Consider the following 25,245-nt stretch of genomic DNA (forward strand, 5'->3'; position numbering starts at 1 on the left):
GGATAGACTGTAGGCCTGGGATGCTAAGGACCCAGGTTCAAAACCCCGAGCTTGCCAGCTTGAGTGCAGGCTCGCCAGTTTGAGCATGGGGTCTCTGGCTTGAGTGTGGGATCATAGATAAGACTCCGTGGTTGCTGGCTTGAGCCCAAGGTCACTGGCTTGAGCAAAAGGTCACTCACTCTGCTGGAGTCCCCTGGTCAAGGCACATATAAGAAAGCAATCAATGAACAACTAAGGTGCTGCAACTATGAGTTGATTCTTCTCATCTCTCTCCCTTCCTGTCTGTCTACTATCTATCTGTCTCTCTGCCACCTCCCCCTTCTCTAACTTAAAAAAATAAATTGGATCTATCCCTTAGCCTGCAGTTTTAACTGTAGGGAGACAGGCCTGGGAGTTAGGAGACCTGGGTGATAAACTCAGGTCTGCTATATCCTAGCTGACACTGTGCCAGCTGCTAACAACTCTGAGCCTCAGTTTTTCATATTTAAGAAGTGGGGGTTAATTACCATCACCTTGTAAGTTTATTCATTTTTCCCCATTTTCCCTCAGAGTTAGGAGTCTAGGAAATGAATTTATAGATATGATGTGGTCATTTCTTCTTTCTACTACTGCTTCTCTTCCTCCTCCGCCTCTTCCAGGATGGTCTAAAGACCTCCTCCTCTTCCTTTTAATTTATTGAATGCTGACTGTGTGCCAGGTACAATGCCAAGATCATTTGGAAAACTGTTTCTGAAGTGAAACTATTAGAAAATAGATGCATACCCATGTCCCATTTAGAAGGAGAAGGGGCTGAAAGCTCATAGTTTGAGTCAGTTGTCAGTTACAGCCCTCCAGGGGTGCTGTGGGCCCAGGAGCAGGGAGGCGGCCAGGACCCAGGCCACTGGTGATGTGCTGCCCCCTTTCAGAAGCAGTGAGCACAGCGAGGCCAGCGCTGCTGTGCAACCTGACTGCATTTTGCATCTGATTTTTTGTGGGTAACGTTGTGCAGTAGCAGCAGCAGTGATGTACGATATAAAATATTTAACCATTGTCACTAAAGGTTAGATTTTTCCTTTATTAACTAATGTACACCCAGAGGCTTATGTTTCTAATATTAAGTCTAGGAACATTAGAGCAAATGCTCATAATTACTATTCTATCTTACCTCCCTGATTCCTTTGATTTACTCATAGGCTGTATGGTAACTGTATTTCCTTTTGTTGATCTGTATTAAAATGTTAAAAACGCATTTGAAAATATTTCAGACCTTCTTCAAGTTGTCTGGGCCCTGTAATCAAATGCTGAGTAATTTCCACTGGGAGCATGAAAGTTGTAGAATTTTTCCCAGCCTCTAGTGTAGTCACTGGCTGCTGTGAGCTCTACCAGGAAGCTCTGTCAAGCAATGTGATGTGACCTGTCCTTGTGTCTTATTTCTGGGGACAATGCAACAGGCATCCCCAACTACGGCCCCCGCCGCATTTCCGGAAGGGGCACCTCTTTTATTGGTGGTCAGTGAGAGGAGCACTATATGTGGCAGCCCCCCAGTGGTCTGAGGGATAGTGACCTGGCCCCCTGTGTAAAAAGTTTTGGGACCCCTGAAAAAAAGGTGTGGGAAATCATGTATATAAAGATTTTGGTTAATATTAAAAAAAAAAAGCTTTGTATACTACTGCTTCCAGGAACATTTGCATTTTAACAAAACTAAATTATCCCTTGTGCTTTTCGAAAGTATAAATATTTGTAGTAAAATAACAAAAGAGATTAAGCATAGGTAATGATTTAGTTCAAAATAATCTCTGAGGGAGGAATTTCAGGCAACTAGTAAAACTCTTTCAGGGCATCTGATAAATCACTTCCTATGGATTCTGTTTAATTAAGTTGGTCCTGCCTAATATAGTAGGTCTTTGAGCTTTTATCCATAAATTTCTGATACTTACTGTAAAGAAACTATGTAAAAAGAGCCCTAAATTCTCAGTGCTGAAAGGGGGTTTTGATATAAATGGACCCAGCTTCCATTTTTGGTTCTGATATTTACTGTTTAACTTCTTGAAGCCTCTGTACCCTCATCTTAGGTGTCTATTTATTTTGAGAATTAAATAAGCTAATGTCTATAAAATGCCTGACACCGTGTTTGGCATATGATAGATCTAGTAAATATATATAATTTCTCTGGAATGAACAGTATATTGTATTAACTGTAGTTACTTAGAAGTCAGCTGAACTATAGTTTTATTTTCATTATGACCAGGAAGGGACAAAGGGGACTTAGAATGTCAGACCTTGAATTGTTGAGTAAACTTCCAAAAATTATTTGTATAGCATTCTTTCCTTTGGAGAATATTGTTTTTCTTCTCCTTGAAGTTCTGTCTATCACGATGCCTTGCTTCCCTGCGCTAGGAGAGACACATGGCCAGACACAGAGTAACCAGATTCTTCCCTGAGATTTGAGAGAGGGTCGGTCTTCCTTTTGTACTGTGAGTGGAAAGGATGCAAACATCAGATTGGTACTTGGTAGGGAGCGAGTATGAAGCCAGCAGAGAATAAAGAGGCTAGAGGAAACAGACAGTCCTGATGATATTTATGAGCCTCTGATTTCAGCCATGACCAAGACCTTCTCTATTACAAGAAGCACTTTTTATGCTTAAACTTGAGTTAAATTTCTTGTCACCTGTAACCAGAAGACTTCAGATACCATTTTAGATAATACTCAGTGTATATAAGAGTAGACCCATTCTGGAACAAGTATCTACAAACGTAGTGAAGAAGTGAAAACTCTGATTTCTTCTGAATTTCCATGTGCCATTTTCAGTGGCAATGAAATTTTGCCCTTGTGAGAGCCGTTATGAAGAATAATTCAGTTCACTTCAACTAATACTGTTCACATCACATTTTGAGAAATCTGAGCCAGGTGTTACGGAAAATACAACGATGATACGTGGTTCCTGTTGTTGGAGGGTTACTTTTCAAATGTACATCTCTTTCTTAAAAGATATGTATTATGTCCCAGTGTTTAAACTGCCCTCAACTGAAAAAGCCAAGATAAAAGATCTTGATGCTCTCGGTATAACAAGTGAAGACACATCTGTTCCATCCCAGTCAAGCGATAGCTGAGTCAGCCACGCCCAGTGAGAAGGAGTTCATTACCACCAAAAGTGGCGCTTACCTCCAGCTCCTATCATAGCAGCAGTTACAGTTTATATGAACAAATGCAGTTTCTACAACATATGTCTTAACAAATGGAGTTTCCTAAAGCAAACATTTACAATGTCAAAGTACAAGTGGACAGACTTTGGAACTATTAAAACTATTAAAACTAATCTTTTGGTCATATAGTAAACTTCTTTGCCTTTAGCAAATAGTCATAGACAGGCATGGAGCTATATGGTGAAAGTATAAAAAGTAAGTATAGTTTTAACTCAAAGTCTATCCTAACTAGGATATAAATGATGTTAATTTTAAAGACTGAGTCAAAGATATTTGAAAAACACGATTTTTTATTTCTACAAACTGCCCCTAAAACTAATACATATAGTTAAGAACATTGGTAAACCTAAGATATCTATACAGAAGAACTATAGTGCCAGGGAGAAAATGATATAAAAACAGGATGCTTGGAGTAGACGGAGAGGGAGTTTCACAGTCCCAAGAGAGACGGAGCTCACCAGTTTAGTGCTGGTGGAGAGGGAAGAGGGATCTGATAAGAAGGGGGGGGGGTCATTTTTTCTTTTTTACATGTCTCATCAGCCCCTCCGCCCCATTTCCTCTAACTTTGTGCTTAGATAGTTGGTGTTGGTATTTTCCATGTAAACTACATCACATTTCAATTTTATGTCTTACACCTGACTGTTAGAGCAAAAGTAAAATTCACACTTTCTAAGCATTTAAAATACTCAGCTAACATCAGCCGTGAAGCTCTGCTTTTTTTTTCTTCAGAGTTTTGAGTGATAGATGATAGCTAATAAACCAGCAAGCAGATCATGTTAATCTAGACTTTCTATCTAGATCTATAGAGGTCAGTCCTATTGAGAATTCTGACAAGAGGGGGTGTGCCTGAGGAGAGAGGTCAGGATGGTGAGGGACCCGGACACCCGATCGTAAGAGAAAGGCTGAAAGACTGGCTGCTTAATTAGGAGAAGAAAAGACAAATGGGTTAGTTGTCTTAAAATATTTGGAGGCTTCTTTAATGTGGAAGGGAAAAAAGAGTTACTCCCTATGGCTCCGAAGGGCAGAATTAGGAGAGTGAGTGTTCGATTTAACACATTTTCTTTTGGTGATTTTAGAAGCAAAATGGTAAGGCTGCGTTAAACCCAGTAGTGTTCTAATCATGTTTGCAATAACTCATTTTAAATAATGAAAATACTGAAATGGAGTCCAAAAACACAGAGAAGAATCACAGCCAAATTTTGCGTTGGTAAGTTTCAATACATTGGCTAACAGGATACTTTAAGACAGTTTTCAAGCTGTGTTAAAGCACTGAATTCTTTCTTTAAATAAAGACCACAATTTTTATGAAAAACAATACACATTTATTTATTTTATAATAACTATTAAATGACTATTTTATTTTATTTTTTAATTTTATTGGGGTGACACTGGTTAATAGGGTCAGCTAGGTTTCAAGTGTACATTTCTGTGGTACATGATCGGTTTACTGCACTGTGTGCCCATCAGTTAAAGTCAAACCATCTTCCATCACTGTAAGTGACTATTTTAAATTAGTAACTTCAGGATCAATAAACTTGCCTTAAAATAGAAAAATGTAACATAGAACTTTGGGCTCTTATCTAGGAACACAGTTGTATTATCTATACACCACATACAACTGATTCTTGAACTTGGTAGTAACGGTTGGCAGTTGGTATCAATAAGTTCTAGCAATAAGCAGCTCAGGTATATTGCCTATAAAGTAATTATCTTTATTAATGAAATTTTTATGAAAATACTTTTTCCAAACTTAGATTTTTAAAACAATTAATTTTCTGCAATTTATTATATTTAAGATAAAAATTTATTGTGATGCTACTGTGTACCTACCTACTACTCTATACTGTGCACTATACTTAATTTTCATTGTAAAATTAGATTTACAGGTTTTTAGGTTTTATAGGAACTAAAACTATATGTAAAACCATGAAATTTGAACATTAAATTAAAAGGCAAAATAAATTGTTCTGTGGGGAAGCAAGTTCATGAAATACGCAGGTTTTCTAAGAAAAATAAGCCTCATAGAACCTAACTTTATACCCTTTGCTTTTGTCATTCATGTCTCAGTCCACTGTAAAAACAACAAGGTGAGGGAGAAATACAGAAATAGTTTGTGTCAGTTAGGAGCCAGTCAAGAAAATAGGAATTACAGCAGTTATTTTAACATAGGGAATTTAACACAGGGAATTAGTTCAACACGTTTTGGTGGAGAAGCAATACTAAGGAGACACAAAGGTAGTGACTTTCGGCCTGCGGCATGTGTGGAAGGCCCCGTGGAGCTGAGACCCAGACCTTCAGGAGGGGTTACTGTCTCCCAGGAGGAGCCCAAAGACAGAGCAGAGGGACCTGCCGAAGCCGGATCTGGCCTCTGTGTGGGAGTTATGACAGCTTTGCTGTTGTCTCCCTGGAATTGCAGTAAGGCTGATTCCGGGAGTGAGGAAAACAGTGGACACTGGAACCAGCTGCTCCTGGAGCCTGGAGCCAGTGGCCACTGTCGGGGAGATTAGCTGTAGCTGGGGCAATACCGATGGGAATAATGGGCAAGCAGCAAAGGGCTGTTCCCTTCATGCAGCTGTCCAGCTTTCCTCTGGAGCCCTTTCTTGGAAGAACCTCACAGATGTCTAGTAGGCAAAGAGGTATACTTGCTGAACCCCAGCTACAGCAGTAAGGCTGAGCGAGGAAGGGTGGGTTCAGAGCTCCCAGGTAATAGTTTAATGCCAGTACACAGTGTTGGCTATGTTTTAACAATAACTTTCTTTTTCCAGTGTTCCAAGATATATATTTAGTTTATATCAATTTGTGTCCCTTATTTCTTTTGGGACAAAAATAATGACCATATTAAAAAATGTATAAATTTCCACAAATTTTTATAAATTATGTAGGAATATGACTATTTCTAAAGAAATAGTTTTTTCTTTTTCTTTTCTTTTTTGAGAGAGAGAGAAAGAGAGAGAGAGAGAGAGAGAGAGAGATACAGGCAGGAAGGGGGGAGAGATGGGAAGCATCAACTTCTTGTTGCGTCACCTTTATTGTTCATTGATTGGTTTCTCATATGTGCCTTGACCCAGGGGCTTCAGCTGAGCCAGTGACCTTGGGCTCAAGCCAGTGGCTGTGGGCTTCAAGCCAGCACTATGACTGAAGTTATGTAATGGCTCCACTAGGAAAACAGGAGCAGAGCTGGGGCCATGAAGGACTGTGACATATACCACATGTGCATAATATGTTCTGAAGAGTTATTTTCTTCAAAAGTTGTGTGTAAACGAAACCTGATGTGATTATTTTTATACATTCAAATACAGAAAATCAATGTTTTCGATGCTCAGTTTTTAGTTTGCTGTATCTAGAAACTGAAAGCATCTGAATCTCACTGTCTCAGCTGGGATCTCTTCATGTGTGTGCTGGCAAGCCTTTGCAAGACTAATTATGGGTAGTGCTTCTCTTTACCTATGAAGGAACATTATTTAGTTGCAAATAAATGTAAATGCAAACTATATAGACCAATGCATAAAATTCTTATTTGTAGTTATGCCAACATTGTTTCAGTTTCTTACAGTGACTTATAGCAGGAAAATCATAAGTCACTGTTTTCTTACAGTGACTTACAGTAGGCAAATCATAATAAACAAATAGTCTTACAACCTTATAAGTTGAAATAGTCACAGTATCCCTTTCATTTAAATGAAAACAGTAATAATAGTAGCTTATTTTATTGAATACTTACTGTAAGCAGAGCACTATGCTAAATGCTTGGTATTATTATCTTATCTTATTTAACTTTACAGCAGCACTGTCTGGTTTACAAGTAAAGATGGGGAGCCGTAGAGGGGTTTAGCATATTTCACAGGAATATACACAGCTTGTGAATGGGGAGCTACAATTCTAGTCTGACTGTTCTGACTCTATAACTTAACAGGAAGCATTATAAATATTTTTGGTTGGAAGCCTAATTTTAGAGCCCAAAATATTTGTATCAGATCTAGAGTAGCATCATGGTATCATGGCAAACATGCAATGTTTTAGATCCAGATTGATCTACATTTGAGTCCCAACTTTTCCATTTTTTTAGTTGTGTAGACCTGGGTGTATGGCCAGTAGTTGCACCATCACAGCCAGGCACGTGCAGGTTTCCATCATATTCATTCAGACGGTAAAGAAACTGTGGAGCCAAAAACTGGTGGGCCATTCCTTTATTCTAGCCTCTCACCGGCAGGCGAGTAAACACAAACACACAGGGCTCCAAAACCCACTCACACATTCTCCGGTTCCACAACCAGGAGAATCTTCTCTGAGTTTCCCTAGAATCAAAGGCCCCCACCAGCTCAGTGGAGCTCACAAAGTCCCTCGCCCCTCTGGTTCCCATCTGCCAACATGGCTTCTTTCTCTCCAGCACTCTTCCTCTCTGCTCCCGCTCTGCAAAAATATGGTCTCCTTCCTCCTCCTTCTTCTCTTCTCTTAAAACTTTTTGGTCCGAAAAACCCTCCTCCAGCAACATTGGCATAACAATGGCCCTTCCCAAGCAGGAAGGTAATTACAGATCACATACCTGGGCAGCCATTTTTAACAGTAAAAGTGAGCAAATGTAAATATTACATTTTACAAACTTATTTGCCCAACATTGGGTAACTCTCCTGGCTTTTCTGACTGTTGATTTTCTCATAAGTAAAATAAAACAGTGATAATAATGGTAAGCTTTTGATTTAAATGTGTGGGAAAAATCCAGGTACATAATATGTGGTTAATATTTAGGTAGGTTTTTCATTAAAAGGAGCCATAAATTAATTATTTCAACTAAGTTAAGTAATACTATATGATATGTGTTATGAGAATGTAAGTATGCAGAGTCTTGGGGCTCTAACTAGGTTAGGGGGTAAAGGAACATGGCTCCCCAACTTCAGAGCTCCTGGGGGAGGGCCCTGAGCAGATGCAGGTTCAGGTTTGTTGTCCAGAGCGAAACAGTGGACATGATGGGGGACAAGACTGGGCTCATCTCTTTTTTTTTTTTTTTTTTTTTGTATTTTTCTAAAGCTGGAAACAGGGAGGCAGTCCAGACTCCTGCATGCACCTGACCAGGATCCACCCGGCATGCCCACCAGGGGGCGATGCTCTGCCCATCTGGGGCGTCGCTCTGTTGCGACCAGAGCCACTCTAGCACCTGAGGCAGAGGCCATGGAGCCATCCCCAGCGTCTGGGCTATCTTTGCTCCAATGGAGCCTTGGCTGCAGGAAGGGAAGAGAGACAGAGAGGAGGGAGACGGGGAGGGGTGGAGAAGCAGATGGGCGCTTCTCCTGTGTGCCCTGGCCGGGAATCGAACCTGGGACTTCCGCATGCCAGGCTGATGCTCCACCACTGAGCCAACTGGCCAGGGCCTCTTATTCTTCTTTTCTAACCATCTTTTCTGTGTCCTGTTTTTCCCAAGGACATCAAACTTGTCCTTCGGATGGTTTGGTCTGGAGGGGAAGCCCAGTGTGACTGTGATTGCTGTTGGCTCCCCTGGTACCAAATGTGCATGTTTCTTAGTGATTCCTGAAATGCCTTTGAGTGGGAGGTTCTTCCACACTTAGAGCTCAAGGCTGGAGAAGCAAATGAATTTACATTTACATATATCAGCATATCATTCAACAAGTTTAAGTGTTGGTTTAATTTCCTATAGTAAGAATTCACATATTCAAAGAATTTTAATGAACAGTAGCTCTCACCAAAGAGAATTTTAAAACCATTTTATTTTCGTATGAACACTTTCTGGAAGTCTCTAGTAAATTGATAGTGTTAGGCCATTGAGAAAAGAAAAGTTTATACTAAATTCTTTTGTTCAGCATTCCTCCTAAAGCTAAAGCAGTACATTTATGAATTTATGAGTTCACCAAGCTTCAGTTTCTTGAAAGTGTGCTCAGTTTCTTTCTTTCCTTTTTAAGAGGAGGGGAGGCAGAAAGACTCCTGCATGCGCCCGGACCAGGATCCACCCAGCAAGCCCACTAGGGGGCGTTGCTCCACTGCTCAGCAACAGAGCTCTCTTTGTGCCTGAGGTGGAGGCCAACTGGCTCTAATCAGGCCATGGCTGCAGGAGGGTAGGGGGAGAGAAAGAGAAAGAGAGAAGTGAGAGGGGGAGGGAGAGGGAAGCAGATGGGTGCTTCTCCTATGTGCCCTGACAAGGACTCAAACTTGGAACATTCACATGCTGGGGCAATGCTCTACTACTGATCCTACTGGCCAGGGCCAGTTTCTTTCTTTCTTTCTTTTTTTTTTTTTTTTTTGTATTTTTCTGAAGTTGGAAACGGGGAGGCAATCAGACAGACTCCCACATGCACCCGCCCGGGATCCACCTGGCACGCCCACCAGGGGGCGATGCTCTGCCATCTGGGGCGTCGCTCTGTTGCAACCAGAGCCATTCTAGCGCCTGAGGCAGAGGACATGGAGCCATCCTCAGCGCCTGGGCAAACTTTGCTCCAGTGGAGCCTTGGCTGCAGGAGGGGAAGAGAGAGACAGAGAGGAAGGAGAGGGGGAGGGGTGGAGAAGCAGATGGGCGCTTCTCCTGTGTGCTCTGGCCTGGAATCAAACCAAGGACTCCTGCACACCAGGCTGATGCTCTATCACTGAGCCAACCGGTCACGGCCTCTTTATTCATTTTTATTATGTGCCTGGTAGAATGGCTATGGATGACTTCATTATTTATTTATTTATTTAAATTTTGCTTTCAATCACAATTTATATTCATGGATATGGATGACTTTAAATTTTGTTTTCTATTGCCTTCATTTTAATTATTAATCATCAAGTTTTCTCTAACATTATACATACTTTACACTCGATCTTGATCAAAAGGCCAAGAAGTGATCACACTACACACACTTTATTTGACCCATTTTTATGGCTTTTATAAAACTCTGTAGACTTGGTCCACAGATTGTTCATCATTCACAATGAAAATACACTGACCAAATAGTTCTGTGCATCCTAATTTTTATGGTCAGGCTTTAAATATTAGGTTTTGAAAGTCATCAAAGAAAATGAACAGTGGCAGTTTAACCAATTTTATATGTTGGCTAGTTGAAGAAATAGAGTGACATCTATGTGGTATAAAATACATTCTGTGTGCTTATCCAAAAAGGGTTTGGTTTAGAACTAGGCAGCTGAGTTAAAGAGAGCTATGTTTTGAATAATTTTTGAAAATACAATTTCTTTCATCTTGTGATATTTAAAGCATTTATGATGCTCTTGATTACACTGTAGTTATGCATATATTTTGGAGTCCCTCACTTAGCCTAATGACTGGTTATTTGCATCAAACCTAAAGCAAAGTGAAGCAAAATCACTGGTTAGTAGCACGGCTGATGTTTTCCTAAAAAAATAATAGCAATGTTCTGAGACCCAAGCTTACATTTTAAAATATTAGCTGTGTTCTGAAAATCTAATTTTCTTTAACATTATACCTCATGGGTTGAAATAAATAGTTCCTTGAGGACAAACCTTAAAATCTGTGTATATCCCAGAACTCAGAAGTGTAATTTGATCGTAGTAGGTGCTCTAGAGAAACAAATGATGTGCAGGATCCTCTGTATGGCTTATAGGAACTTTTATTGTCTCTCCCGAGTCCATTTTCAGCCTCCTCATTTTCCTTCCCTCTCACCTCATCCGTCCCTTTAGAGTACCTGAATTCTGCAGTTATCTAGACAAGCCACTGCTCAATTGCAGGTGTCCTGAAGGCTGGGCCCACGTGGACTTCATTTCTGTATTCAGTGCAACAATGCTTATCACACATAGAGGGTACTCAATGGATGTGTGTGGAGGGAGAGATGGAAGGAAAGAAGAAAGATGGAAGAAAGGGATTGTACTGCATTAATCAATATCCCTTTAGTATAAATATTTCAATCTGAGAATGAAGCCTTCTAGATTTTTTTGTTTCCAGGTAACCATGTGGTATTAAATTATTTAAACACCATGTGGTGTCATTAAATCATGTGGTGTTTCTCACATGCATACCTCATTTCCCCAGGATAAGGGCGCACTGGACAGCTGTGACTATCTGCTTGGGGGTGGGTGTCCTAGATGAACTAATTTTCCTGATTTTGAGTGAGAGCTATTGATCCCCATTGCTTTTGTGTCTTTGACAGTGTATGTAACTCTGTGTGTTTCATTGTTCTCACTTGTAATAGGGGGGAGGAATAACACTTATTTTACCTCATAAGGTTTCATTGAGGAGCAAATGAGATAATGTTTCTGAAAGCACATTGGAAAGCGTGAAGGGTTATCTAAGTAAATGGAAGGATTTCTGTTATTGTTGTTAGTGACCTGACCTGGTTCATGGAGATTTTCTGAGCCCGTGGAACCTTCTGATCTGGGTGTGTGTGTGTGTGTGTGTGTCTCCTATTGCTTATATAAGTGGTAGAGCAGGGGTCGGGAACCTATGGCTCACAAGCCAGATGTGGCTCTTTTGATGGCTGCATCTGGCTCACAGACAAGTCTTTAATAAAAAAAAATAATAACGTTAAAAATATAAAACATTCTCATGTATTACAATCCATTCATTTCCTACCGCTCATGTTCATGGTTGCGGGTGGCTGCAGCCAATCACAGCTGTCCTCTGGGACAACACCAAATTTTTATTGGATAATGCGTAATGTACACGGGTCGTTGTATGGCTCTCATGGAATTACATTTTAAAATATGTGGCATTCATGGCTCTCTCAGCCAAAAAGGTTCCCGACCCCTGTGGTAGAGTGATATCTACAATTACGATTTATTTAACCAGATATTAGATTGCTGGCAACATTTAGGCTGCTGTTCTGCCTTGGTGAACATTGCCTTCAGAACAGGAACATGACCTTTATTTCTACTTGAACCAACTCCTACCCTGGAATATCAGCCTAGACAGAAAAGTATATATTATCATAAGTAGGAGTGTTGTCCAAACAAGTGAAAATAATTCCAGCTAGTAATGCTTTCAAGTTTTATGTAAAATAATCTTCATTCTCTTCATAGATGATAATAAATTACATGAATAAATAATTTTAAGACTCAAAGCAGTGCTCATTTTCCAGCCTTTTCTGCCAAAAAGCGTGGTTGTTTCAAAATTGATGCTTTTGACATGTTTGAAACTTTCTTTTTTGTCATAAGAATAACTTCCCAATGAGAGCTCTACTTCTGTTGATACTCCTCTGCGCTAGGACTTGTGTTTGCAATGTCTGCTTCTTGTATCCCTGTTCAAATTGTACCTCTCAATCAGTTTTGCACAAAACGACACTTAGTGGTCCTGAGCAAACAGCCAGCGATATTGAGAACTCCTTACATTCCAGCCTGAACAATGGTGGGAATCAAAAGTCAGAGAGGCAACTACTATGGTTTATATAGATAATTTATGATGTGGAACAGTAGGTACTCTATAACAGTACAAGGCAAAACAAGTGAACAAAACCAACCATCAGGAGCACAATGCCCCATGGAATAGATTTCAACTGCAGAGAGACATTTATTAAAGTGAATATATTAATGATAGACATTTAATAGGTATTGAGCACATCTTCTTAATCTTTACACATGTAAAAAATCTACTAATAAAATGACTACCATGTTTTGAAAGCCTACTGTGTTCCAGGCACAATGTTAGGTACTTTTTATAACTTGCTTCTAGTGTTAATAGCAGCAATATAGGGTATATTATCCTCATTAGTGGTCCATTGAAGGTATACTTAGGTTTAGAGAGCTTGTGAACAGGGTTGTACAGGTAGAAAATAGAAGAGTTGGATTTAGAGCATATATATCATATATATATATATTTCATTCATTTACTTTCTTATACACATATCACCATCAATAGTTCTATTACATCACCAAGGTAAGATTTTCAATAAAAAATGGTAAAAATTTTATAAGGAACAATGTGGATCACAGTTTGGACTAAGAATTGATATTACAGACTAAAAAAGAGAAGTCCTCAAGTTAATTGATGAACCTACATCAACACATTTTAATGACTCAAAGTCCATAGATGACATGCTAGTTCACTCCTGATGTCGTGTCTTCTATGGGTTTGAGCAAATGTATAGTGACATATATCCATCATTATGGCAGCATACAGAATATTTTCACTGCTCTAAAAATTCTCTGTGCTCTGTTTACTTATTTCTATCCCGCTTCCCCAAAGCCCCTGGCAATCACTGATCTTCTACTGTCTTCGTCGGTTTGCCTTTTCTAGAATTTCATATAGTTGGAATCATACAGGATATAGCCTTCTCAGATTGGTTTCTCTCACAGTATATTATTCTCTGTTCTGTCCATGCTGGTGCAAAAAATAAGATTTCATTCTTTTTTTACAGCTGAGTAATAGTCCATTGTGTAAATGTTCACAGATTTTTTTATCTATTTCTCTGTTGATGGGCGCTTGGGTTGCTTCCATATCTTCAGTATTGTAAATAATGCTGCAATGAACATATGGACGTATATATTCTTTTGAATTCGTGTTTTGGGTTTCTTTGGATATATACTCAGAAGTGGAATTGCAGAGTCATAAGGTAGTTCTATTTTTAATCTATTGAGGAAACTTCACACTGTTTTCCATAGTGGCTGCACCAATGTGCCAACCTATGCCAGGGATCCCTTTTCTCTAAATCCTCCCCAACACTTCTTGTTTGTTGATTTATTGATGATAGCCATTCTGACAGGTATGAGGTGGTGTTTCATTGTAGTTTTGATTTGCATTTCTCTGATAATTAATAATGTTGAGCAACTTTTCATATGTTTAATGGCCATCTGTCTTTCCTCTTTGGAGAAGTATCTATTTAGGTCTTTTGCCCACCTTTTGATTGGGTTGTCTGATTTTATAGTGTTGGTTGTCTGCGTTTATGAATTTTGAATATTAACCCCTTATCAGATGTATCATTGATGAATATCTTCTTCCTTTGAGTAGGCTGTCTTTGCATTTGGTTAATTGTTTCCCTTGCTGTGCAAAAACTTTTTAGTTTGGTATAATTTTGTTTGTTTATTTTAATTTTGTTTCATTTGCCCAAGGTGATATGTCAGGAAAAATATTTCTAAGAGAAATGTCTGAGATTTTATTGCCTATGTTTTCTTCTAGGAGTTTTATGGTTTTGGGTCTTACATTTAAGTCTTTAAACCATTTTGAGTTTATTCTTGTATATGGTGAAATAAGGTGGTCTTGTTTCATTTTTTGCATGTATCTGTCCAATTTTCCCAACACCATTTATTGAATAGACTGTCTTTAGCCCATCTTATGTTCTTGCCTCCTTTGTCATAACTTAGTTGACCATATAATAGTAGGTTTATTTCTGGGCTGTCTATTCTGTTCCTTTGAAGATCTTTGGCTTATATTTTGATCGGGAATTTTTGTTTTTGGATTGTTGAAAACAGAAATAGTTGTCTGCCTATTTTGATAACAGTTCTTTATCATATTTATCTTTTTGCAGTCTGTGGCTTGTATTCTTATATTCTTATCATTGTCTTGAACAGAGCAGAAGGTTTTAATTTTAGCAAAGTCCAGCTACTCAATTTTTTGTTTCATAAATCATGTCTTTTGTGTTGCATCTAAAAAGTCATTGCCATACCCAAGGTCATCTAGGTTTTCTCCTGTTATCTCCTACGAGTTTTATAGTTTTACACTGTGTATTTAGATATGTTGTCCACTTTGAGTTAATTTTTGTGAAGTGTGTAAGGACTGTGTCCAGGTTGATTTTTCACAAGAGGCTGTCCAGTTGTTTCAATACCATTTGTTGAAGTGACTATCTTTACTCCATTGTATTGCTTTTGCTCTTTTTTCAATGGTATGTTGACTATATTTGTGTGGGTCTATTTCTTGGCCTTCTATTTTGTTTCAGAGATATATTTGCCTATTATTTCTCTAATGCCAATCTGTCCTAATTACTGTAGCTGTAACTATACAGTTAATTTTTTTTTTTATTTTTTTTATTTTTTTTATTATTATTTTTTTTTATACAGTTAATTTTGAAGTCAGCTTGTGTCAGTCTCCCACCTTTGTTGTTCTTCAATATTATCTTGGCTATTATGTTTGTTTGTTCTTCTTTGTTTGTGTTTTGGAGATGCCATATAAACTTTAGAATCAGTGTGCTGATATTCACAAAATAATTTGCTGGGATTTTGATTGGGACAAGTGCAAACTTATTGTGGTATCACTTTCCTTCTTGGTCTGACACAGTATTATAATGGCCTTGATTTTTGTTGTTGTTGTTATTGTTGTTCTCTTTTAAAAAGTATTAGCATGATTTACTCTTGTCAGGACTATTAGGCACCTAGATATTGGTGTTAGTTGGAGGAAGCAATGATTTCTGGAGCCCTTCAATTATTTGGTTAGTTCACACATAAGAGCAGCTGACCCACATTAATGTTGACCTTAATATATGAGTAGGTAGAAAGTATTTTTTTCTACCACAAAGGAGTTTACTCAGTTTTTTGTTTATTTTATTACAAAAATAAATTTTATTCTTATACTGGATTGGTATCAGAGATTTCTGGTAATAGAAACAAAAACAGAATTATGTATAATACTGTGGATTAATGATATTTTAACTCTTAAGAGGGAGGAATTCAATTAAATTTGTTGAAAAGTTTGTCTCTCTCTTATTTTTTTAGAGACAATGCTGTGTTAAGCAAGTTTAACAGAATTTTTACATTACCTTTTAAAAAATATTTTTAGCATTCTCCTAAGAAATTGATTGAAGATATTCTGGGTATTCTGGGGAGATTTCTAAAATAACAATGTCAAAGACAAAGGTTAATTTGTCATTTTAAGTAGGTTTGATGTTAAATAAGCCAAGTAGACCAAAATAAAATGTTTTTATCAAGAGTTTGTTGTATACATTGGGAATATTTTCATGTATACTTTTGCTGGAACAATAAAAAGTAGTTTATGTACCTTGCAGTGGAATATTGAACTACTATTGTTAAGTAGGTTTCAGTTATGAAAGTAAGTAATCATTTATCTTAGAGTTTACTGTGGGAGATAGGTACTTTTGTTCAAGTAGTGAGCAGGAGAAAAATACAGTGTAACTTTAACTTAAGATGCCTCTTTTTAATTAAGTTGAATTAAGTTTGCTAACACCCTGGAATGGAGATGCATGTTTCTTGAATTGCATTCTTGCAGGGCTCTGTGATGAGCCTTCTGACAGGTGCTTCCCTAGGCTACCATTGATAGTCTGAGAATGTTTTACGGAAATCGTAAGGTGAGGTGGGAGTTTAGTACAGATCTGGAAGATTCATTAAGTTTCTTTATTTTGTTGATTAGTTATTTTGCTATCTCATATAGTTAATATTTGTCCCATTGGCTGGATATTTTGGCATACTGACCAGGTTCATCAAGCAAAGTAGATGAAGATTTTTCACATGTATATTTGGATTATTCTGGAATTCTTTGCTCTTGATTTAAGTTTAATATTGAATTTAAATTGCTGACCATGGTGTGCTATCCTTAGAGGAAGATAGGAATACTTTCAAATGTTGTACTACCTATAAGGACTTTAATCAACAGTTCACTTGACTGACTAATGTTGAGCCCTTACTGTGTTCTGTAAACTGTACCATGCATTAGCAGAATGGGAGATAATTTAGAACCCTAGGACATGATTTTTGTACTGAAGACTTGTCTTTATAAGAGCAGATACTGAACTAGTTGTTGAATAAATGCATTAAGAAATAATGCTTATGGCTCTGGCCGGTTGGCTCAGTGGTAGAGTGTTGGCCTGGCGTGTGGATATCCCAGGCTCAATTACCAGTCAGGCACACAGGAAAAGTGACTGTCTGCTTCACCCCCCCTCCCCTCCTCTTCTGTCTCTGTTTCTCTTCTCCTTCTGCAGCCCTGGCTGGATTGGTTTGAGCGTATTGGCCTGGATGCTGAGGATAGCTCCATGGAGCCTCTGCCTCAGGTGCTAAAAATAGATCGATTGCAAGTATGGCCCAGATGGGCAGAGCATCGGCTCCAGATGAAGGTTGCTGGGTAAATCCTTGTTGGGGTGTATGCAGAAGCCTGTCTCTCTATCTTCTTTCCTCTCACTTAGAAAAGAAGAAAAAAATAATGCTTATAATTTGTAAAGAAATTAAGGAAAACCAGTTGGATTTTTGTTGTCATTCTCTGTGGTATCCCTAAAGGCTAGAATAACCACAAATATTAGGTCCTAAGTGCATACTTGAATGAATTATCAAATGACCATGTACTGTACATGCAGTCAGAGCTATTGGAATTAAGTGAAAGCTCATCACTTTTAGCTGGTTAGTCAGGGAAGGCTTCATAAAGTAGGTGGGATTTTAATTGGTGTGAGAAGGAGGATTGTCTAGAAATAGGGAATGGTGTAGAGGCTCCTGAAGAGATGCTGGAAGCTGACAATTTAAATGTGGCAATGGTGGGTGATAACCAGAGGTAAATTTGGGGAAGCATTGGAAGACAAATTTAAATTTTCCAGTGGCGACAATGGAGAGTAAAAGGAATATTTTAGAGCTATTAATCTAAAGGGTTATACTAGATGCATCAAAGAAGGGAGAAACTGTGAAGGGCACATCAATAAGAATTGATGACTGCCTGACCTGTGGTGGTGGAGTGGATAAAGCGTCCACCTGAAATGCTGAAGTTACCAGTTCAAATCCCTGAGCTTGCCTGGTCAAGGCACATATGGAAAGTAACTACTATGCATTGATGCTTCCTGTTTCTCCCTTCTCTCTCTCACTTTCTTCCTCCTCCCTCTTTCTCAAAATCAATAAATCTAAAAAAAAGAAAGGAATTGCTGACTGGGTTGATGAGGGAAAGGAAGGAGTCAAAGGTGGCTACAATCTTGTTTTGAGCTTGGTTGACTTGGATAATAGTAAAAGCATAAAAATAAATAAGAAAAGTCAGAAGGAAAAATTAACGTGTGGAAAGATTTTTGTCTTTCAAATCTTTTAATGTTTGAAGTAATAAAGACACCTCATTGCAGACTAAGAGAAATCACAGAAGCACTGATTATTTGACTAGAAAGGCATTTTGGATATTGAATAGGATTAGTCTCAAATACAATCCTCCTATTTTGCTGGAGTTAATGTAGTATATCACATTGATTTATATATGTTGAACCATCCTTGCATACCAGGAATAATTTTCTTTGATCTTTGTGTTGAATGACCCTTTTACTCTGCTGTTGAATTTGGTTTGCTAGTATTTTGTTGAAAATTTTTGAATCTAAATTCATGAGGGCATTAGCCTGGAATTTTTTTTTCTTATGGTATCCTTATCTGACTTTGGCATCAGGGTAATGCTGACCTCATAAAATGAGTTTAGGAGTATTCTCTCCTCTTCAGTTTTTTTGGAAGAGTTTGAAAAGAATTGGCATTAATTCTCTAAATATTTGGCAAAATTCATCTGTGAAACCATCTTGTCCTGGACTTTTCTTTGTTGGGAGGTTTTTGATTACTGATTCAATCTTGCTTGTTATTGGTTTGTTCATATTTTCTGTTTCTCCATGATTCAGACTTGGAATGTGTATGTTCTAGGAATTTATTTATTTCTTCTAAGTTGTTTGATTTGTTGGCATATAATTGTTCATACTGGTTTCTAATGATCCCTTGTATTTTGGTGGTATCAGTTGTAATGTCTCCTCTTTTCTTTATAATTTTATTATGTTAGTCTTTGATCTTTTTCCTTGGTAAGTCTAGGTAAAAGTGTATCTATTTTTTGTATCTTTTCAAAAAACCCCACAAGTCTTAGTTTAATTGATTTTCTTCTATTGCTTTTCTACCACTATTTATTTCTGCTATGATCTTGGTTATCTTTGTTATTTTCTTCCTTCGAGAACTAGGGATAACTTTGGCCCTAGTTCTTGTTTTTCTAGTTCACTGACATGTAAAATTAGGTTAACTTGAGATATTTTTCTTTAATTTGTTTACTAAAGTATAATTGACATATAATATTATGTTATTTTCAGGTGTACAATATAGTAATTTAACATTTATATACCTTATGATGTGATCACCATAGTAAATCTAATTATATCTGTAATGCAAAGTTATTACAATATTATCAACTATGGTCCTCTTTTTTCTTAATATAGCTTTTTTTTGCTCTAAACTTTCCTTTAACCACTGCTTTTGCTGTATCCTATAAGTTTTGGTATGTTGTGTTTCCATTATTATTTCAAGACTTTTTTATTTCACCTTTAATTTCAATTTTGACTCACTTATTGTTTAGAAGTGTGTTTTTTAATTCTTATGTATTTGTTGATGTTGCAGTTTTCATCTTATTGATGTCAAGTTTCATACTACTGTGGTCAGAAAAGACACTTGGTATAGATTTCAATCTTTTAAAATTTGCTGAGACTTGTTTTTGTCCTGGAGAATATTTCATATGCACTTGAGAAGATTATGTATTCTGGTGCTGTTGGATGGAATGTTCTGAATATGTCTGTTTAGTCCATTTGGTCTAAAGTATAGTTTAAGTCCAGTGTTTCTTTATTGGTTTTCTGTCTGGATGATCTATCCATTGTTGAAAGTGGAGTATTAATGTCCTCTACTATTATTGTATTGCTGTCTATAACTCCCCTGAGATCTGTTCGTATTTGCTCAGTATATTTAGGTGCTCAAATATCTTTGCTTCCAATTATCTGCCTTCCTGAGTCAGTGGAAGGAGATGAGGGACACAATGGACAAGTGATGAGCTCCCATGTGCTTTTTCCCAGTTAAGGGAGACAAGGAAGAGAGTGAGTGGGAAATGGGTAGCATGAAAATAGATGAGAAACAGCCCTTTTACAGTAAAATGAAAGACAGACTAGTTAAACCTTTATGATCACTAGTAGGGAAGCAAAGTGGCCATAAAATGTTAATATCTAGTAGTTATTACCATAAGCCTAAATCTTCCTTGAAGAGTTTCTTATTTTTTAAATTCAGCGATAGCACTGCGATAAAAAAGAATATTAGTTTTACAAGCTTATTTTATACCAGTTCCTAGCAACAGTAACTGCCTTTGTCTTCATGAGAGTGTTAAGAGTTTATTAACCACCAACCTCCAGGATAAAGATTTTAAATTAGTGATCCTAAGTAGTTATCTGATAAATAAGTCTTGATTACCTGGCATTAGGTAGTGGAGAAGAAGCAGGCATAGATCTAATTGGTAAATTCACATCTGAGGCTCCAGGTGGTAGGCACGTGAATTTCTATAGTAGCAATCAGACTCGGTTAGGAAAAAAACAAAAATTCCATGTAGAAATGGGGAAATTCCAGCATTATAGGTAGGATATTTTTAGATGGGGGCTTATGAACTACTTTGTAACCTGAAATCTTCAGGAATAGACAGTCTACTGTTTCTACAGATACCGAATGAAAAGCCAAGCCAGTATTCTTGGGTTCGTAGATTTAGCTTACCAGATTGAAGAATACTTGTTAATTTTAACTAACTGAACTAGCTGGCCCCTGCATGCTGAGTTTCTGTGGCAATGTGATCTCAGTGACCTCTCTTCTCTATTGTGGAATGTAGGTGATAAGAATGGAGGTGAGCCTGATGATGCTGAACTGGTAAAGCTCAGTAAGAGGCTGGTGGAGAACGCAGTGCTCAAGGCTGTCCAGCAGTATCTGGAAGAAACACAGAACAAAAACAAGCCAGGGGATGGGAGCTCTGTGAAAACTGAAGAGGCTGATAGGAATGGCACTGACAATGACAACAACAGGAAATGAGACCCAGATGCAGGCAGGCCCCGCTGCTCAGTGAGAAGCATCCCTGCTCCCCTCTGCTGAGTCAATGGACTGATTTGCAATGTGCTGTCTAAGTCTCTTGTCCAGCCTATGGAGGTTGCCTAGTACTCTCATGATCAATGTGTTTGCATTTCTGAAATACAACAGAAGAAAAATGGAGTGCTGGAACTAGCAGAGAAAATTAGTTTATGAAAGAATGGCCTAACTTTCATTTGCCCTCAGCCGTGGCCAAGGGAGAGGGGACTTTGGGTTATGCCTCATGGATTCAAAGGCCATGAATACTGCCATTTGTATTGCTCAGCAGGGCATTTGACTACTGTATCTGAGGCCAAAACACACACACTGCTAACAAGTGCTCAGATTAAAATAATCACTGTTGAAATGATTATCCATACAGTCCATAATGATATATGTTCGTCCTGCGTATGCTGTCGCTATGCTGTGATCTTTATTTATGGTAAATTTGTTTCAGGTAAATAATATATTTTTGTCAAAATGCAACCTTTTCTATAAAATGTGGGCAACATTTTAAAGGTTTCTTTTTAATCCTCTTTTGATAAGTCAGTGTGCCATATTTCATGTTTTTCATTGGCATTTGTATGTAAAATGTATTATAAATTCTTTTTCTGTAGGCAAGAGACCTGTTGGAATCCAGGACTTAATTAATGAAGCTTTGCATCGAGAAAGGATGGGTCTGAAGTCCAAAGTGAAACAGATAAAAGAACTTTTATTAAAGCCTGAGACTCAGGCCAAAATTAGGAAGGAGCTTTTTGAAGGAAGATCCATTAACAACAATAATCAAGAAAACGATGTTGATTTCAGCACAACTTTGACATGAGCTCCATATTACTATCATGGTACCATAGTTTATGAAACCTTTTCAGTTGATTACATAGGTCTTCAGTAAGTACCAGTGAAGTGTTATGATAGTGTCTTTACTATAGCAAACCAACATTTGGTAAGGAATTAACCTCTTGCCAAAGAAAACTGATTCTGCCCTGTTATTTTTATTTTTAAAGCCAAACTTGTGTTTGGGAATGTTTGTTTCTATAATATTGAGAATTATTTTATAAAAGGACTTCTTAATTAGCTGTTGTAAAATGTTCCAGTGTCCTTGCAGATAAAATATGCAGACTGTGTAAAATCATTTCTAGAAAAAAACCCCCACAGTATTTTTCGCTTGCTTCCTGTTGACATGATTTTTGTTGTTGAAGTAAATCAAAAGAAGTATTGTCCACATGTGACTATATCTAGTGTTACTTTTAATGGGAAATTGAATGTTTATTGAACACTAGTACTTGAATGAACATTTATAAATGTAATTATTGCAATCACTGCTTAAAAATGTTTTATAATATCCAGATGTATTCTTTTTCAGCAATCAAAATGTAGTTTGCCTTTTTGTTTATTAATGAAGAAATGTTTGGGATTTTTATTTTCTACTTTTCTGAAGATAAGCCCAGGTCTTACTGTATCCCTTATAATCTGAATTTATTTGCACTGGTTTATTTTTTAAAAGAATTCTTGAAAAATTTCTCCTTGTATGATAATCATTGGTAACAGCTTTTCCACTGGTCATTGTGAAATTGCTGCTACTAAAAGATCATGATGGAGGGGAAATTTTTGGAGATCAACTTATGTAATCATTTCAAATATAAAATCCAGTTTTCTCTTGGATTTTAACTATTTTTTCACTGGGTAATTATACTACATTTATTTACAAATGAGTTTTTGCATTTTCATGCTTCTTAATAAACATATCATTTTCCCTTGTTGCCTTTCCTCATTTTCTCTCCCTCTGGGAAGTTGCGGGGTCCGCGCCGGTGCCCTGGAATCATGCGCAGGAGCTCTGACAGCTCCAGGGTGCCTCTTCCTGGGTGGGCTTCTCCTTCATGCTCAGGTAGCACCACGGTCAGAGCACCTTCAACCACGGACTGTCAGTCACTTCGAACCAGTCAGCTTCGCAAAGAATTAACAACACAACATTAAATGCAGGGAAAATCTAAACAGCATCTCATAAGCTGCTAATGATGTGTCACTGACATTGCACGAGTAACGAAGATGAAAGGAGCAAGTCCATCCAGAAGCCAAGGCCTGGGAGCTGCTTTCCATGAGACCTCTTTCAGTGGTAGAGGCTTTCCCGTTTATAAGCAGAGATATTTTGGGACTTGCCTTGTTTTTCAAATGAGGAAACAAACTCAAGGAGGTCGATGCCTTATCCAACTAACACTGCTATTAGGGAACTGAACCTGAACTACACCCCAGCGCTCCCTCTCAAATTTCCAGAGCTATTTTCACTGTCCCGTACCCAAGTTAACTTCAGAAAGAGCATTTCTCAGCATAAATCTATAAATACCTTTATCCTCAACAAGCTATTCCAGTCCTTTCAAACAATCTGAAAGGCCAAGAGAGGGTTGTTGTTGTTGTTTCAATCTAGGGTTACATGTCTTCCTTTACTTAAGAATTATAGCTTTCATTAGTTAAACATCTGGCTGTGTGCCAGGTGATTTAGGCATATTACTACATTTCTTCCCTTTAAATGACCGTGCTAGGAAGTTACTGTTTTACAGATGGGAAACTAAGAAACTGGGCCCCTTATGGGTGAAATGACTATAATGACAAATGGCTATTTATAAAGCCAGTGAAAGGTAGACGTAATTTAAACTTGGATCTGTTCTACTCCAAAGTCATCCTCTTTCTACAATGCACTTCCTCTCTTTCTCAGGGACAGGATATTCACAACTTTAAGGTGTGTAGCAAAGGGAAAGACTCTTTTGACTAGGCTAGCTCCCCCGTAGCCCTAAATTTCTATGAACATATTTGAGAGCAGTCAGTTGATACAATAGAATTGGCGGAAAAAACCCCCCCAATTATCTAATTTAGAGATTAAAGATTCTAATCCTTACCAATGAAATCTTCACTAAGCAGGCTTACAAAGACAATGAAAAGTACACAATAAAACAAATTTTGCTCATGGTTCCATTAAAAAAAATACTAATAAAAACATTAACTTCCAAAAATCTAAGTTTAGGATCTGAACTAGTCAAAATGACCTTTTCCCCGTTAATCAGAGTCATAGAATAACTGCTGGGTGAGTCACGTAGTCAGGACATGTCCTGAATTGAACTATATGTTGTGAAGCTTTGTCTTCTGATAGAGAGGCTGCACGGTTGGGGTTGGAGCACTGGTTTGGTCCAGAAGACAGACTGCAGCTTCTAGACCTGGGTCTACCTCTGACAAGTGATCTTAAGTAAACCAATTTACTTTTTTGAGCCTCAGTTCCCAATCTGTTACTTGAAACTGTTTGGCCAGGTGAGATCCAGGGATCCTAGACTCTTTGTGACTATTCCAGGCTGCTTCTAGTGCTGATGCCACCGTCTCAGCTAGCTACTCCGGTGTGAGGCCATCTTGGTGTCGAGTGAGGCGTTGACTGGGCCACTCTTAAGTGCATCTATTGTCAACAACAGGGAAGGAATTTTAGAAGACTTTACATAGTTACACTTGGGTTGGTGGTCACCTTCATGTAGGGAAATCCCAGTGGCACATATCCACATTTACAACCAGATTCCAACATTTTTAGTCACTGGAAAAGTGGTAGAACCTATATGAATATTTTAAGGGATATCAAAAACTATTTTGGATAACAAGATTCTGTCAGCGTTGAACATGGCTCTACTTGTTGAATCTTAGACAATTATTGCATTGATCTACTTCTCAGTATAAGCTACTATAGGCCTTGGAGATATACTAGATTGATATCTAGAACATACTTAGCATTCAAACTATTCAAACCCACAAATGTGCCAGTCAGTCCAGGAGCCAGATGTTTCCATAAGGAGATAATTAAAGCAGTTTGACTCCATATTCTAGATGTTATAATCAGATATATGACCAATGTTTGCAACTCTGCACTTGATCACGAATGTATGAACTAGGTACCACATTATGTAACAAATTAATATTTTATTTTATAATTAAATACAATAAACCTATAGTATCTTCGAAACATAAATTGGTGAGTGGATAATCTATCATCATCCAATTATTATATTAAATTGTTTTCATCCTTTTCAAATCTCATCTCTAATAATTTTATCTTGAACAAATCATGCATGCATTACTGAATTCTAATCTTTTTATATAGAGAGAATTCATATAAAAAAAGAAATAAACCCAGTGTACTTAAAAAAGTTTCTAAGTCCCTATGTGAATTTGGTAGCAGTGCACATGTTAATAAGACAAATCCTTGGATTATTTTATTCATAATAAAAATGAATATTAGAGCAATTCATTCTGAGCCAGTGAATTAAAAATTCTGACGCTGTCTATAGTACTTCTGTTCTGGATCACTGTTTTGGGGATAATGTAATCTGAGAGTTGAAGGTGCTAATA

At 37.8% G+C, this 25,245-nt stretch overlaps 1 protein-coding gene across 4 annotated transcripts in view; it reads left to right on the top strand.

The window, feature by feature from the left end:
• AKAP7 (A-kinase anchoring protein 7) overlaps positions 1-22,625 on the top strand; it is a 121,697-nt gene extending 99,072 nt beyond the window's left edge. For 2 of the 4 annotated variants that reach the window (XM_066248147.1, XM_066248149.1), the window contains one exon: positions 21,486-22,625. In XM_066248147.1, the coding sequence (XP_066104244.1) occupies positions 21,486-21,691 (206 nt within the window). In that variant the 3' untranslated portion in view covers positions 21,692-22,625. Of the gene's footprint in view, positions 1-20,638 lie in introns of all 4 variants that reach the window. The other 2 variants (XR_010727674.1, XM_066248148.1) reach the window with 2 other exon arrangements.
• Positions 22,626-25,245: the final 2,620 nt, after the last annotated feature.

This window comes from Saccopteryx bilineata, chromosome 12, assembly GCF_036850765.1.
Source record: "Saccopteryx bilineata isolate mSacBil1 chromosome 12, mSacBil1_pri_phased_curated, whole genome shotgun sequence".
NCBI classification, from domain to species: domain Eukaryota; kingdom Metazoa; phylum Chordata; class Mammalia; order Chiroptera; family Emballonuridae; genus Saccopteryx; species Saccopteryx bilineata.